The sequence below is a fragment of the Toxorhynchites rutilus genome, chromosome 3, assembly GCF_029784135.1.
Source record: "Toxorhynchites rutilus septentrionalis strain SRP chromosome 3, ASM2978413v1, whole genome shotgun sequence".
NCBI lineage: Eukaryota > Metazoa > Arthropoda > Insecta > Diptera > Culicidae > Toxorhynchites > Toxorhynchites rutilus.
The window spans coordinates 241745851-241759774 of record NC_073746.1 but is presented as its reverse complement, the minus strand read 5'-3'; the positions used below and the strand labels follow the sequence as shown (position 1 = coordinate 241759774).

Below are 13924 nucleotides of genomic sequence, written 5' to 3'. Positions count from 1 at the left end.
TTCTCCGACAGTACACAAACTACTCGTGCACGGTGCAGCATTAATCAAACATGGGCTACTTCCAATCGGTATGTTTTCCGAAGAAGCTGCCCGTAATAAAAGCATCCGCTAGTTTAGAGAGCGACACGCCAGGAAATTCAACAGAGAAGTAAACTTGGAGGACGTCTTCAGGAAGCATTTGATAATTTGTCGGTCCCCGCTTTTCTTTTTATAAAATAAATATATTTTATTGTATAAAAAGAAAATAGTCAGAAATTTTTCTCGTAATAATTGTAGAACGTCTTCTATATTTCGTCCACCGAAATAGGAAATCAACAATGTGTCTTCTTTGAACCTCCATGTTGAGTGGCTATTAGACTGAACTGAAGTGATGCTGCTTTAAAGTCTACGCTTACTATATGCATTTAAAAATTGCAACTTGTTCATTTATATGCAAAAACTCATAATTTCAAATTTAATTTACTCAAATACAAAAAATAACACTCTTTTGAAAGTTTCACCTTATGTAGAGTCAAATGTACTCTTTAAAATGCCATCAATAATTTTTTATTATGTTTGCCCCAAAAAGAACGACAAGCAAATGAAAAGTTCGTGTTTTCGGGGAAAAAACATCAATAACTTTCAGTAAAATTGAGATGCATACACGTTATGCACCGTAAAATGCGTGGATTGGAAAGCTCTAAAAGTCATTCGAGGACAGTTTTGATGTAGAATTTTACATATAAAAGTTAGAGCAAAAAATCTTTTTTTTCATGGTAATCCTAACTCAATCTACAGAAAAAAGCGCTATATCGGTTATTTGAAGAGATAGAAAGAAATATTGTTCCACAAAGTTACTTGAAATAATCAGGGCTACAATATTGTCGAACTATGTTTACATCTATCTATAAAGATAAGAAAGTTAGATTTTTTATTTCATCGTAAATTTTGGTCACCCTATTTTTGATAACATTAAAATGAGCGCCCTATTATATGTAACAACTTTGTCGAAGACAGTTTTTGTCTAGAGAATCACTGTCGAGCTCTTGATGCTAATTTCCACTTAAATGCACCTCCTGGACCATAGTGCACTGATCATACCGAGAAAAACTGACTGAAGTCTTTCCAGTCTACCAAATAAAACATTTCAATGAAACTCGTGTACTGGAATGGGATATTTTGCTCGTCTCGACAGTGACTGAAGCCGAGACGAGACGAGACAAATTGCTCGACTCGTTTTATGGAATAGGGCCCATAGTATGCGCGAAACCTAACGGCGAGCATTTATACTAGTATGACAACTCTGAAAACCATAAGTTTAACGCAATCAAAGCAACCCATTTTAGCAAGACGCACTGATAGCTGTCAAAAGTGCTGCTGGTGCGACAAAATTTAGGACCAGTTCCTCGCGCACGGAAACCCAGCGGATGGTTATCCGCAAAATGTCCAACGCAGGCAGCAGTCATCGCGAAATCGCAGACTACTTGGGACGATCGAAAACATTCGTGTTTAATGACCTTCACGACCGTAAACAATCCGAAACGACTGGACGCCCAAGGAAAACGACTGCGAAGGATGACCCAATAGATTGCGCTTACATGTCACAATAAACCACTAAGACGTTCAAGCAGGAGGCGGGAACATTATGGCGTGGGGGGTGCTTTTCCTGGTACAGGGTTGGCACCCTGTACTGGATGGATACGCCCAAATCCTAAGGAATGTTATGTTCATATAGAATACTAGTTGACCCGGCAAACTTCGTCCCGCCCAAAATTTGTTTTTTTTTGTAATCAATACCTTCAAACATTCACGTTTTCTTACTATGAGAAAGTTCATGGGTCCAATCTTCTATTCGTCCCCGATAAATTTACTTTTTACTTTAAAATTCTTAGTATTTCTAACAAAACTCATCATTATAATATCAAATTATTTTCAGACACAATTCTCGTTCAAGATTTTTCAACCACTTGCAAATAACATGTTTCTCCTTTACATAGAATAAATGTTTTATACAGAAAATATGATAGAATGAAGACAGCCCTAGATCGAATAATTCCTTCCTCGAATTCTGCTCTAATCAACACATCCAGCGATCCTTTTTTTTTGGTATAGATAGAAGAAGATATAGGAGTGCGTATCATCACGTTAAAATCCATTTCCAGTTTCGAACAAAGATCAATTTCGCTAGCGCAAACATCAAATGGACTAACAGCACTTGTCACTATGTAATTGTAGAACATTTAATTTTCCGAATTTTCCCTTTTTCCTTCAGAGTTTCCGAAAATTTTCAATTGTCATGTCTGGTTGGAATATTTTTGGATGAAATATGTGTAATATTTTTATGGGACCACCTCTCCATGCCAGAGGAGGGAGGGGTGTCATACCATTATAGAAACATTTCTCATACCCAAAAACCCTCACATTCCAAATTGTGCTTGATTAGTTTTCGAGTAATGTAGAAATTTGTGTTTCATTTGTATGGCAGCCCCCCCCTTAGAGAGGGAGGTGGAGAGTATAACCCCCATAGAAACATTTATTGCACCCTAAAACCTCAATATGCCTAATTTGGTTTCATTTGCCTGAATAATTCTCGAGTACTGTAGAAATTTGTGTTTCATTTGTATGACAGCCCCCCCTTAGAGAGGGGGGAAGGGTCTCAAACTATTATGAAAACCTTCCCCGGCCACAAAAACCACCACATATCAATTTTCATGTCGATCGGTTCGGTAGTTTCCGAGTCCATAAGAATCAGACAGACAGACAGACAGACAAAAATCCATTTTTAATATATACTAGCTAATCCGGCAAACTTCGTCCCGCCCATTTACTTGATTAATTCTCGAGTAATGCAGAAATTTGTGTTTCATTTGTATGGCAGCCCCCCTTAGAGAGGAGGGAGGAGTATCTAACCACCATAGAATCATTTATTGCACCCTAAAACCTGCACATGCCAAATTTGGTTTCATTTGTTTATTAATTCTCGAGTAATGCAGAAATTTGTGTTTCATTTGTATGGCAGCCCCCCTTAGAGAGGAGGGAGGAGTATCTAACCACCATAGAATCATTTATTGCACCCTAAAACCTGCACATGCCAAATTTGGTTTAATTTGCTTGATTAATTCTCGGGTAATGCAAAAAATTGTGTTTCATTTGTATGGCAGCCCCCTCTAAGAGAGGGGGAAGGAGTATCTTATCACCATAGAAACATTTATTGCATCCTAAAACCTCAATATGCCTAATTTGGTTTCATTTGCCTGAATAATTCTCGAGTACTGTAGAAATTTGTGTTTCATTTGTATGACAGCCCCCCCTTAGAGAGGGGGGAAGGGTCTCAAACTATTATGAAAACCTTCCCCGGCCACAAAAACCACCACATATCAATTTTCATGTCGATCGGTTCGGTAGTTTCCGAGTCCATAAGAATCAGACAGACAGACAGACAGACAAAAATCCATTTTTAATATATACTAGCTAATCCGGCAAACTTCGTCCCGCCCATTTACTTGATTAATTCTCGAGTAATGCAGAAATTTGTGTTTTATTTGTACGGCAGCCCCCTCTAAGAGAGGGGGAAGGAGTATCTTAACACCATAGAAACATTTATTGCATCCTAAAACCTCCACATGCCAAATTTGGTTTCATTTGCTTGATTAATTCTCGAGTAATGCAGAAATTTGTGTTTCATTTGTATGGCAGCCCCCCCTTTGAGTGGGGGAAGGACTGTCTAACCATCATAGAAACATTTATTGCACCCTAAAACTTTCACATGCCAACTTTGGTTTCGTTTGATTGATTAATTTCCGAGTAATGCAAAAAATTGTGTTTCATTTGTATGGCAGCCCCCTCTAAGAGAGGGGGAAGGAGTATCTTATCACCATAGAAACATTTATTGCATCCTAAAACCTCCACATGTCAAATTTGGTTTCATTTGCTTGATTAATTCTCGAGTAATGCAGAAATTTGTGTTTCATTTGTATGCCAGGCCCCCCCCCACCCCTTTGAGTGGGGGAAGGACTGTCTAACCATCATAGAAACATTTATTGCACCCTAAAACTTTCACATGCCAACTTTGGTTTCGTTTGCTTGGTTAATTTCCGAGTAATGAAGAAATTTGTGTTTCATTTGTATGGCAGCCTCCCCTTAGAGAGGGGGGAGGGGTATCAAAATATCACGAAAACCTTCCCCGGCCCCAAAAACCCCTACATACCAATTTTCATGTCGATCGGTTCAGTAGTTTCCGAGTCTATAAGAATCAGACAGACAGACAGACATCACTCCATTTTTATATATATAGATAGATAGATAGATAGATAGATAGATAGATTCGTTTTATATAGAGAAGTGAAATTTCATTAATAATTTTTATTCTGTGTTTATTATTTCTGTGAATTTTATGATTGCGTAAGAGATTTTTCCAATATCATGTATTCCAACTTACAGAAGACTGTCCTTGCGTTTGATGTCTACCGTAACTAAAAGTATCAAGAACTCATGTGAGACTACGTTCGAAATACGCATTTTTTGCATTTTTGTTTATATTTGATTCATGTAAACTAGCTTCAAACTCAGATTCGAAGTATTACGAAAATTTTTCATTTGGTTCTGCTATTCGGGTGTATTGATATTTATTGTTGCTTCAGGTTTTCGACTGTGTTGACCTAAAAAGTACAATGGGAATACAATCATTCAATGTTATTTGAAAACACTTGTTTACTTACATTGTTCTATTTGGGTTCTGTTTCGAAATAGTTTTTAGAGTTAGAATGTTTTGATGAAAACTTATCTATTCCTTTTTTTCTGCTTCTATAGCAATTTCCACCGTAATTAAAATAAACATTAGATCAATAGAATGGGGATAGAGTAGAAATATTTTCTAATACCACATTATTAAGATAAACCACAAAAACATAAACATCGATTAAATTTTCTTCCACGTTTGGTCTGATTCGCAACTCAAAAGTAGCGTTTGACTGACAGGCGAAAAAACAACTCGTACGAAAACGAGGATAGGACAATTCTTTCGAACGAACGATGTTCGAAAGATCGAATGGGTAGATTTGCTTCATACGAAATCAAGGATACGAATGAGGCATACTTTCGTACGAAAACACGAATGAGTGTGATAAAATTTATAATTAATTAAGAGTATAATTTATTTATAAAATTATACTCTCTTAGAATATATTCGTTATTTTTCTTACTAACCAAAATATTCTCTTGAAATAATTTATATGGTAGAACAACTTTTGTCCGGTCAATTAGTATTAAAATAAAAATAATGTGTCGTATAGGATTTAAAGTCTTCAAAATGGCGATCGCGGATGACATCAATAGCCGGATTGGGGGTGAAATAGAGAAGGTTTCCCAAAGACAGTTCAAAAACAGTCGATCGATTCGACACATTAGAACTGTTTTGAATATGGTGCGGCCTGATTCTGCGTGGCGCGTGAGGTGACAATTGTCATGTATGTCACGCGATTTCACCAGGCGTATGTCGTGAGAAATCTCATTTTAATGTACTCTCACCGTATTCCCGCTCTCAAATATATGTGACGATTGTCACATGAAAGAGTATTTCTAGGTGACGGCGCGTGAATTGTACTCGTTTTTGTTGACCAAGTTTGATTGCGTCATAATGAATGATGAAATATACGCCAAAGCGGATTTCAAGCAGCTCTTAGGTCGAGAGTTTTAAATCTATTGGCTTGTTGCCTACCGTTGTAAAAACTGTATTCTGTGCTGTGAAATTATTTTATTCGTTCAACAAACTGGCGAGGTAACGCTGTATAAGCAGGAAATCTGTAAACCAAAGTTTATTCAACTTATTCGTTTAAGTCCCGAGCAATGTATTTCGGAACTTAATCTTTGCCCACAAATATTGAAGGCTGTGAACCGAACTTTGATGTGCATGGTGAAGTGTGACATTATTCATCATAAATTGCTCAATGAAATGCGATCGGATTGGATTGGTAGTGCCGTAGAAAACGTTTACTCTCGGGTACGAAAGATACACCCACACAACAATAATCTGATTTGCTTGCACCTGTGTTCAGCAGTTGCTTCAGCTTAGTAATTCATGTTTAATACTCGTTAATTTCTATGCTTGATTTCGAGAATTTATAATCAGAAATCATTTTCGTTACAGCATGATTCCACTGTTAGAAATCTGCGTTGATTCTTTCGAATCCGCCGTAGCTGCGATTCGAGGCGGTGCCGATCGACTGGAGCTCTGCGCAGCGCTCAGTGAGGGTGGTCTAACGCCTTCCGTTGGACTGCTGCGCGAGGTGAAAAATTTCATCGCAACAAATCACGCCTCAACGGTGGTTCTGTACGCAATGATCCGTTGTCGCAGGGGTAGCGATTTCTGCTACAGCTCAACGGAAATGAAGATCATGCTGCATGATTTAAGACTGCTGATGGAGAATGGAGCGGATGGATTCGTTTTTGGAGCACTTACGGTTACGGGGGAAATTGATGAGGAAAACTGTAGATTAATTGCAACGGAAGCTTTGGCAGGCCAAAAACCTGTTACATTCCATAGGGCGTACGACTGCACCGACAGAAACAATATGCGAAGCAACCTTGAAATAATAGCTTCCCTGGGATTTACCACGGTTCTATCCAGTGGATTTGAGAGCACTGCAGTGCAAGCTCTGTATACGGTAGCTGAGCTCGTCAAAGTTGCAAACGAAATAAGCTTGGTAAGAATGAGATGTTCATTAGTACTAAACAGTAAGCAATTGTTTGTTATTTAAAGAAAACCGGTACGTTGTTAACGTTAATGCCAGGATCGGGAGTGTCGCCAAGCAATGCTCAAGAAATCGTGAAACGAACAAATTGTTCCGCCATTCACGCGTCTGCTAGATCAACGAAAAAAGTCGACACAGGAGCTCTATCGATGGGTGGAAGTACCGCGGACGGTGAAGGTTTACTTATTTGTGATGAAGCAATCGTCAAAGAAATAAAAGCACAGATAAGATTATGGAAGGAACAGTAATACAAAATTATGTTCCCATCTCCAGCTACATGAACATAGCAAACGTTCGCACTTCTAATAATTGGTGTAATGTTTCGGTAGGAAAGTATTTCACATTAATCTTTTTTTTTTTCGACAGATTCGTCATTACAGGGCGAATAGTTAATTTTAAGGTACATAATTTAAATGAAAGCATTTATTTGAATATTTTAACTTTTAAAAAACATCGGAGTAAAATATAGAAAAAAAAACATTTCAGTTGCCCTGTTCACAGGATAGTGATTTTTTTTATGGTTTATTGTCATTAAACTGTTTCTCTGTTTATTGTAATATAAAAACATGCTTCCCAGAAATAGAAACTAATGCCATATGTAGATAGATGCGAGTGAAGATCGTTGAAACGAATCAGTTTGTGTCTATTTTTCCTTGAAAATAGATTCATTTAATCAGCTTGATTGCATCGCTTTTCCATTTGTTATTCTGAAAATTGAAATAGTCATCAACAAATCGGATTAAGAACTGGTCATGATAGTAACTCACAAATGTTTTTAACGCATTTTCCGCGTAAAATCTCTCTTCGGTACCCGCTGCAAGAGTATTTTGATAGTTTTCCAGTTCGGTTCGGTCTTTTAAACCCACCAGTGCGTCGATTATTCCCTTCTTCGACTTAACGTTCCGCGCTAGGGCTAATCTACGTGCGGGGTCTTCCACTTTGTTGAGAAAACTAATCAACACCGGATCGGGTGCATGCAGTGAGAACAATCGCAGTATCGTCTTATCGATCGGAATGTGCATGTTAAAGGACTTTTGCTTTATATTAAGCCAGGCTTTCTTCTCGAAAATATGCTCGAAATCCAGCCACGCTTGCCTTTTGGCGCGTTCGTTCAGCGCAACCCATTCGAGCTGTGATTGCGATACCTGATGAGCTTCGGCTAGTTTGAAGGGGTTCTCATACGATTGCACAGATGAGTCGCCCCATTTGTATCGACTGCAAATATAAAATAAGATCTCCAGAACTGATTGATCGTTCGTTAGTTGCTGGGATTGTTGAAAATCTGGAAGGAACATTTTTCTTCATTGGTCGGATGTTGAAAGCAATCGGCAAAGTACCTAGAAGGTTCAAGTAGTTCGCAACGAGTTGAGCGTAAAAAGTGTTCGCACCAGGCTGCGAAAAGTAATCATTATAGATCTTTTTCAATCTTTGTCGTTTGAATTCAATGTTTGGTATGTTTCCAACAAAAATCGAGAATTGCAACAGCTAGAACAGACATAATATAAGATCCAATGTGTGTCAACCCGGATATACCCACTTACGCTTGCTTCATGATGCCTTCCAAGAAAACTGCAATGCAAAAGAAAAGTGAACTTTCGGTAACAGTCCTTGGTTCCAATATACTTACACCAATAAATCTGTACACTCAGTAACCTTGAGTCGGGTTGCCATATAATTTATGTAATGATTAACCGCTTCCTGGCGGGTTTGCAGTAATCTATAGAACAGTTTCTTCTTCAGTGTTTTCTCCAAAAATAGAACCACTTTAAGGATTGCGTTCCCATTCCCCGAGCTGATCGCTTCATCCAGCAGCGTCTCCTTGTCGTACATCGACCGAAATATTTCCAACGAGCAAGGCTTTCCCAGTACCATTCTCGCTATTATAGGACCCACCGAGGGAGCAAAGCTCGTCTCCTGGACTTTCTTTCTTAATAGTTTCACCTCTTCCTCTAGAGTCACTCCCTTAGGTATCACGACGACATTCCTCGATTGGTCTTCCAAAATAGCGGCTAAATTCTCGTCCGATATAATGAAATTTAATAGAAGCTCACTTTGCACATTCGAGAAGTTGACTTCTGATACGGTGTCTTCGCCGAACAAACTGCGTCGGTTGAAGCATGGAACGTCTAAAACAGCCACCTGTTAACACAACATATCTTCCATTAAACAGTAATATTCGGAAGTGCAATTATCGCACATCGTCTTCATCGAAATTGAACGATTTGTTCGCCGAAATGTTCCAATAATCTTCGTCTTTAGATTCCATCATTATCAAAAGGAATTTCAGGAACAGCCAAGGATGAGTAATATATCTTATTAGAGTATGTAATGTAAATAAATACATAATATGTTGCCAAATCGAGCAATCCGGTTCAAACGGCGTCTCCACTAGAGATGTGCCATCCGCTCATGAGCTGTTCCGAAGAATCGACTCTTTGAAGTGAGTTGACGCGGAACAGCTCGCAAAAAAAATCAAACAGCTCTTCAGCTCACTTTGATGGTGATGAAGGAGAGAAAAGAGCTGTAGAATTGAAGAGAGTGTGTGAGCTGTAAGATTCAAATGAACTGACCGTCTCTCGCTCTTCGTGTTAAGACATCAGTTTAGTTTCATTTGTCCCTCGTTTTTTCAACTGTTATATTCGCGTTGACGGCATTGAGCTTTGTTTACCAGTTTAGGGGGCGCCAAAAATAATAATTGGCTCTCAGGCAGAATGAACACGTTTTTAAAATTCAAATTATTAATGAAAATTAACTTCTGTGTATCAAATGAGTATTCTATTTCAATGAAAAATACTTTGTTTGCAGGCGGTGCAAAAATCTCATAAGATTTTTTTTTTTTTTGAAGAAAACTTTCTATTGTAATGTAAAGCCTCAGTAAAAATGTCGGAAATGTTGTACTCGCCGAGTCTGTTGTAAATAATAGTCTGGAATACGTGTTTCAAGTAATTAATAATATGGTGTGAAAAATTTCATTTGAATTTTAACATTTTCAAACTGGCTTCGTGGCTATCGAGTTTGGGACCCAAATTGAAAGTCGGCACTGACAACTGAGCTGAAGAGCTGTTCATAAAGAACAGCTCATTTAGATGAGCTGATATGATCAGAGCTGTTCATCATGATGAGCTGATTTGCACACCTCTAGTCTCCACTGAATATCGCCTTCACAGTGGTATCTCAAGGTGGCCGTACGCTGTTTGACCGGAGGTCAAATATTTGACACTTTTTGACAAAAAAAAATTTGGTCAAAATTTAGTACAAATTTGATGTTGGACAAAATTTTTTACAACCATAATTACTCGTATTTGTTTTTGTCAAAAATTTGACATAAAACTCTTTGACGAAATAAAGCGATTTGGAATGAATGACAAACACGGTTAGCACATAGTACACTGTTTGTCGATTCGGATAGTATTTTGTCAGCGTCCACTGTAATTTTTTAAACAAGAAAATATTTATAGATGAAAATAGCTTCATGACTGGTACAGTGTCGACGTCTGGTGGCGACCTTTTTTTGGGTCTCAAATTCGATAATGTAATCTCTATCAGATTAAAAAGCACGAAGCTTGCTTTAAAATGTTAAAATTAAAATTAAAATTTCTATATCATGTTATTTGATTAATTAAAACACGTATTCCTGACTCTTATTTAACTATCTGTCTATGCTTCTCCAACATTTTTATTGAAATTTTTCATTATAATGTAAAATTATCTTTATTAACAACTTTCGTATGAATTTTTTCACTAACTGCAACAAAAGTGTTTTTAATTCAAATAGAATACTAGTTTGATACGGAGAAGTTAATTTCCATTCTTAATTTGAATATAAAAAACGTGATCATTCCGCCTGAAGAGCAATTATCATCTTTGACGCTCTCCTAAACTCGTAAACGAAGCTCAATACCGTTAATGCGAATAACAGTAGCTCTGGCCACTGCAGCATAATTAAAGAGGTTCCATAACCACAGCATCTGCCACGATCGTAGACACGATTTGTTCCTTATCCCTGATCCAATTTTCCTCATCAGCCATACCGAATTGCCACAACTTTGCAATCAATTTGCACAGCTCGGCGTAAGCGTCTTCCAATCGCAGGACACGATCGAAAATGATGGAAGGATCACACGGCTTATAACATTCTTCTTCATCACCCAAGAACTTCTGCGAGTTCTGTAAGACTTGCTTGACCTGCTCACCGAGCATATTGATATCGGCTTCGACGTGAAAATGAATCAGACTAAATCTACACAATGCCGCACCAGATAAGAAGAGCGTATTTTTAGGAAAAAACTTCTAAATGAAACGTATAACTAACACTTTCTCTTTCATTAATTCAATTCAATTCACCCTGTGAATTACAATTTGGGCAAATGATAACACTTCCAATTTTATTTTACTACCATTTTGTGCTCCCTTCGAGTAACGGTCATGAATATTTTTGTTGTTTATCGACTATTCCGATGATATTAAATAACCCAGAAATACAACACAAAAACTATAATAATAATACCAGCTACGGCGCCCTTCACGTAACGGAACTTTCAATTCAAGTATGTAGTGCATTTTTTATGCTTTTGCTAAAGCACCGATAAGTTTTGTGTTTTGATGTCCTGCTCAGAGTGAACCGTTCCGCGCTGCAAAACGTCGTCGATGTCGATGTCGTTCAACAGAACTTCCGGTGTGCTAACCAATGTATCGTATTACCATTATCCGTTGCACATTCAGAAGTTGTGTATTTATAAATCTTCCACCCCCATCAGATTGCCATAGTCGTCGGTCAACAGCCGCTGCTTTTTTCCTCTATCGAGTCCAAGGTGTAGATCATTTTCTGGAAGTTTTGCTGCAACTGAATGGAGAACTCCATTTGCATTCTTCTAGCACACAGCAGCTCCAGCAAGTAGTTTCAAGGTCGCAACACATTTTCTTTGCGAACTGCAATTCGCTTCATATCACGGTAACGTTCAACTTCCAACTCGTTCGAGACGGCCACACAGCCTGAACACGCTCTTCGTAGGCAAAAATGTCGGTCTCGAGAGCCTCATGCTTCTTGGCAACTGCTTCCACTGCTGCCAGATTGAATCCGAAATTATCGGTACTGACCAGACGTTAACATTCCGAAAGCCAGGTTTCTCTCATGATTGCCTTGCGGTTGAAACGAGAAGCCAGGTGTTCGAGCTTCTCCTGTCGAAAGGTCATCTCTCGTTCGTGATCAGATTTCTCCAAACGCTTCCAGGCTTTGTTGACGTCGAAAATCATTTTTCCCTCCTTAGGTGTGTACGGTTTTTGCTTGTTTGCCCTCATTTTGAATTGCAGCGTGCAGCACTACCAGACAGTCCAGAAAACAAACGCAGCGCTGCGCTTGAGTTTAATTTTTATCAGTGCGCACTCAAAGAAAACTCGTATCCTCTCTTGGTGCGAAGAGCACAAAATTCATAAGTACGACAGCGAAAAATGTACCCGGCGCAGAACTCAGATACTAAACATTTCTTCTCACTTGTGTGATACGCTTCTTATTTTATACACACACACACACACACACACACACACACATACATATCAAATTCTAGCGCCCGCTTTGTCTTCGTTCGTTCTAAGCAAAGCATAAAAACAACAGCGCACCCGTTTGAACCGTATACGCTTGTGTGAAGAAAAATACCTCGACAGAGAGAGCAATCCAGATTCAAGCGCGCAGTATAGAAATACGGCGCAAGTACGGTGCAAATTTCTGCGTAAAACGCAGCTTCAAACTGGGCATAAGAACGGCGCTGACAACCAAACATTTCATCTGTGTTTGGGAGCGTGCTCATTCACCAGAGCGCATGTGTGCACAAGGAGTGGGAGCCCAACTGGGTACATATATCTTGTTGCGCGTCAGCACCGAGTTGCATTCTGAAGACTGCTTCCAGATTGCATTTCTCCACAAATTTTGTTGTTTTTCCCCTCGCTCTATTTGACCATCCAGAAATTTCTAACCGTAATGATCTGAAATATAAATCAATTTTGAAATAACAAAATAATCTAATATGGAAAATATCAAACTTACCTTTCAGCATTATTGCGAAATGTTCACTAATGTTTTCTTTAGGGCATGAATGCCAGGTGCACAGATTGATCCGTTATGCTCTTTTTTTTCAATGTATCTCAGGCCTCAAATTCATTGAAATTTTTCGTTGGGGTTAACCAAATAAAAAGAGTGACAAACTCACCTGAACAATTTAGATAGAAAATACATATTACACAGATTTCCACTGATTTGGAAATGAATGAAAAAAATTATAATAAAAAAAAAATTATAACAAAAAAAACTGGTATCCTTTTCGGCAGTTTTATTTGCCACTTGTCACTTTGTTTGCCAATCCTCAATTATCAACAGTAATAAACAGGCTAACATCAAAAATACAAAAAAATCGACTGAAATATTTAACGTACATCACTACATGGTTTGACAAATTGATCTAAAAAAGTTTAAGCAAACACGTATTAAATATTTGCTTGTCGTGTTTTGTGTCGAATATATAAAATAGTCAAATATTTGGAATTGGTCAAACACAAGACGGGTCTATGGTACTAGGTGAGGCCGTTTCGTCACTATGTTGGTTAAGGGAGCGGTATATGAGAACAGTACGGAAGAAAGCAGAAGGGGAATTAATTGCTTGTAGCGTGAAAGAGACAGACTGATCAGGAGCGAGCTTCGGCACTAGCGTATTGTGTTTTGTTTACAAACAAAACACAGTAGACTTCCAAGATGGCTGAAGAGTGGTTTTAGCAAGTTGGCCCACCTTAGGATATACTTCTAGGCGCCTTGGTCAAACAGTGTATGAGCACCCTATGTTTCGCGCAACGAAAACAAGCAACACACTCAAAGCCAAACGATGATGGATAGAACCGACCCAATGAGTACATATGAGGTGGAGCAGTAAGCAGGACATATTTGTATTGGCAAACAAAATATTGTGTCGTCATTATTTGCATTCAATATGGAATTTATATGGAAGAAACGAAACAATATTTCAATAACTCACAATTTGATAATGTCATGATCCAAAATGCTCATGAAATCTTGTAACTAATTTTTTTTTAATATATGATAATTATATTGTGACTTATTTCCATCATTTATGGAGCAAAAACGTCCATAGAATAGTCGTATTCTAAGTCCTCGGAAATAGTAGAATTTTCAATGAAATAGTGCTTAATTG

General features: G+C 38.2%; 2 protein-coding genes across 3 annotated transcripts; one reads left to right on the top strand and one right to left on the bottom strand.

Moving 5' to 3' along the window:
* The first annotated feature begins 5626 nt into the window (after positions 1 to 5626).
* Positions 5627 to 7398, top strand: LOC129778398 (copper homeostasis protein cutC homolog). Of its 2 annotated transcripts, none has more exons than XM_055785277.1 (3): positions 5627 to 5977; positions 6125 to 6680; positions 6737 to 7398. In XM_055785277.1, exons 2-3 carry the CDS (start codon positions 6126 to 6128, stop codon positions 6974 to 6976), a joined length of 795 nt encoding a protein of 264 aa, XP_055641252.1. In that variant the 5' UTR covers positions 5627 to 5977; position 6125; the 3' UTR covers positions 6977 to 7398. The 2 variants fall into 2 exon arrangements, with proteins under 2 accessions (XP_055641252.1, XP_055641254.1); XM_055785279.1 differs by lacking the exon at positions 5627 to 5977 and adding an exon at positions 6036 to 6048.
* On the bottom strand, positions 7199 to 9050 carry LOC129778394 (vacuolar protein sorting-associated protein 16B). The gene is made up of 6 exons (XM_055785271.1): positions 8926 to 9050; positions 8356 to 8867; positions 8270 to 8297; positions 8066 to 8213; positions 7496 to 8010; positions 7199 to 7435 (listed from the first exon to the last, which is right to left on the bottom strand). Exons 1-6 carry the CDS (start codon positions 8995 to 8997, stop codon positions 7394 to 7396), a joined length of 1317 nt encoding a protein of 438 aa, XP_055641246.1. The 5' UTR covers positions 8998 to 9050; the 3' UTR covers positions 7199 to 7393.
* Between the last annotated feature and the right edge of the window lie 4874 nt (positions 9051 to 13924).

Coding starts and splice junctions, on each gene's coding strand:
- LOC129778394 (XM_055785271.1), bottom strand. CDS start 8,997: ATGATGGAATCTAAAGACGAAGATTATTGGAACATTTCGGCGAACAAA. Junction 8,214..8,269: donor GAAGGCATCATGAAGCAAGC/GTAAGTGGGTAT, acceptor TGTCTGTTCTAG/CTGTTGCAATTCTCGATTTT. Junction 8,011..8,065: donor GAACTACTTGAACCTTCTAG/GTACTTTGCCGA, acceptor TGTTCCTTCCAG/ATTTTCAACAATCCCAGCAA.
- LOC129778398 (XM_055785277.1), top strand. CDS start 6,126: ATGATTCCACTGTTAGAAATCTGCGTTGATTCTTTCGAATCCGCCGTA. Junction 6,681..6,736: donor TTGCAAACGAAATAAGCTTG/GTAAGAATGAGA, acceptor TGTTATTTAAAG/AAAACCGGTACGTTGTTAAC.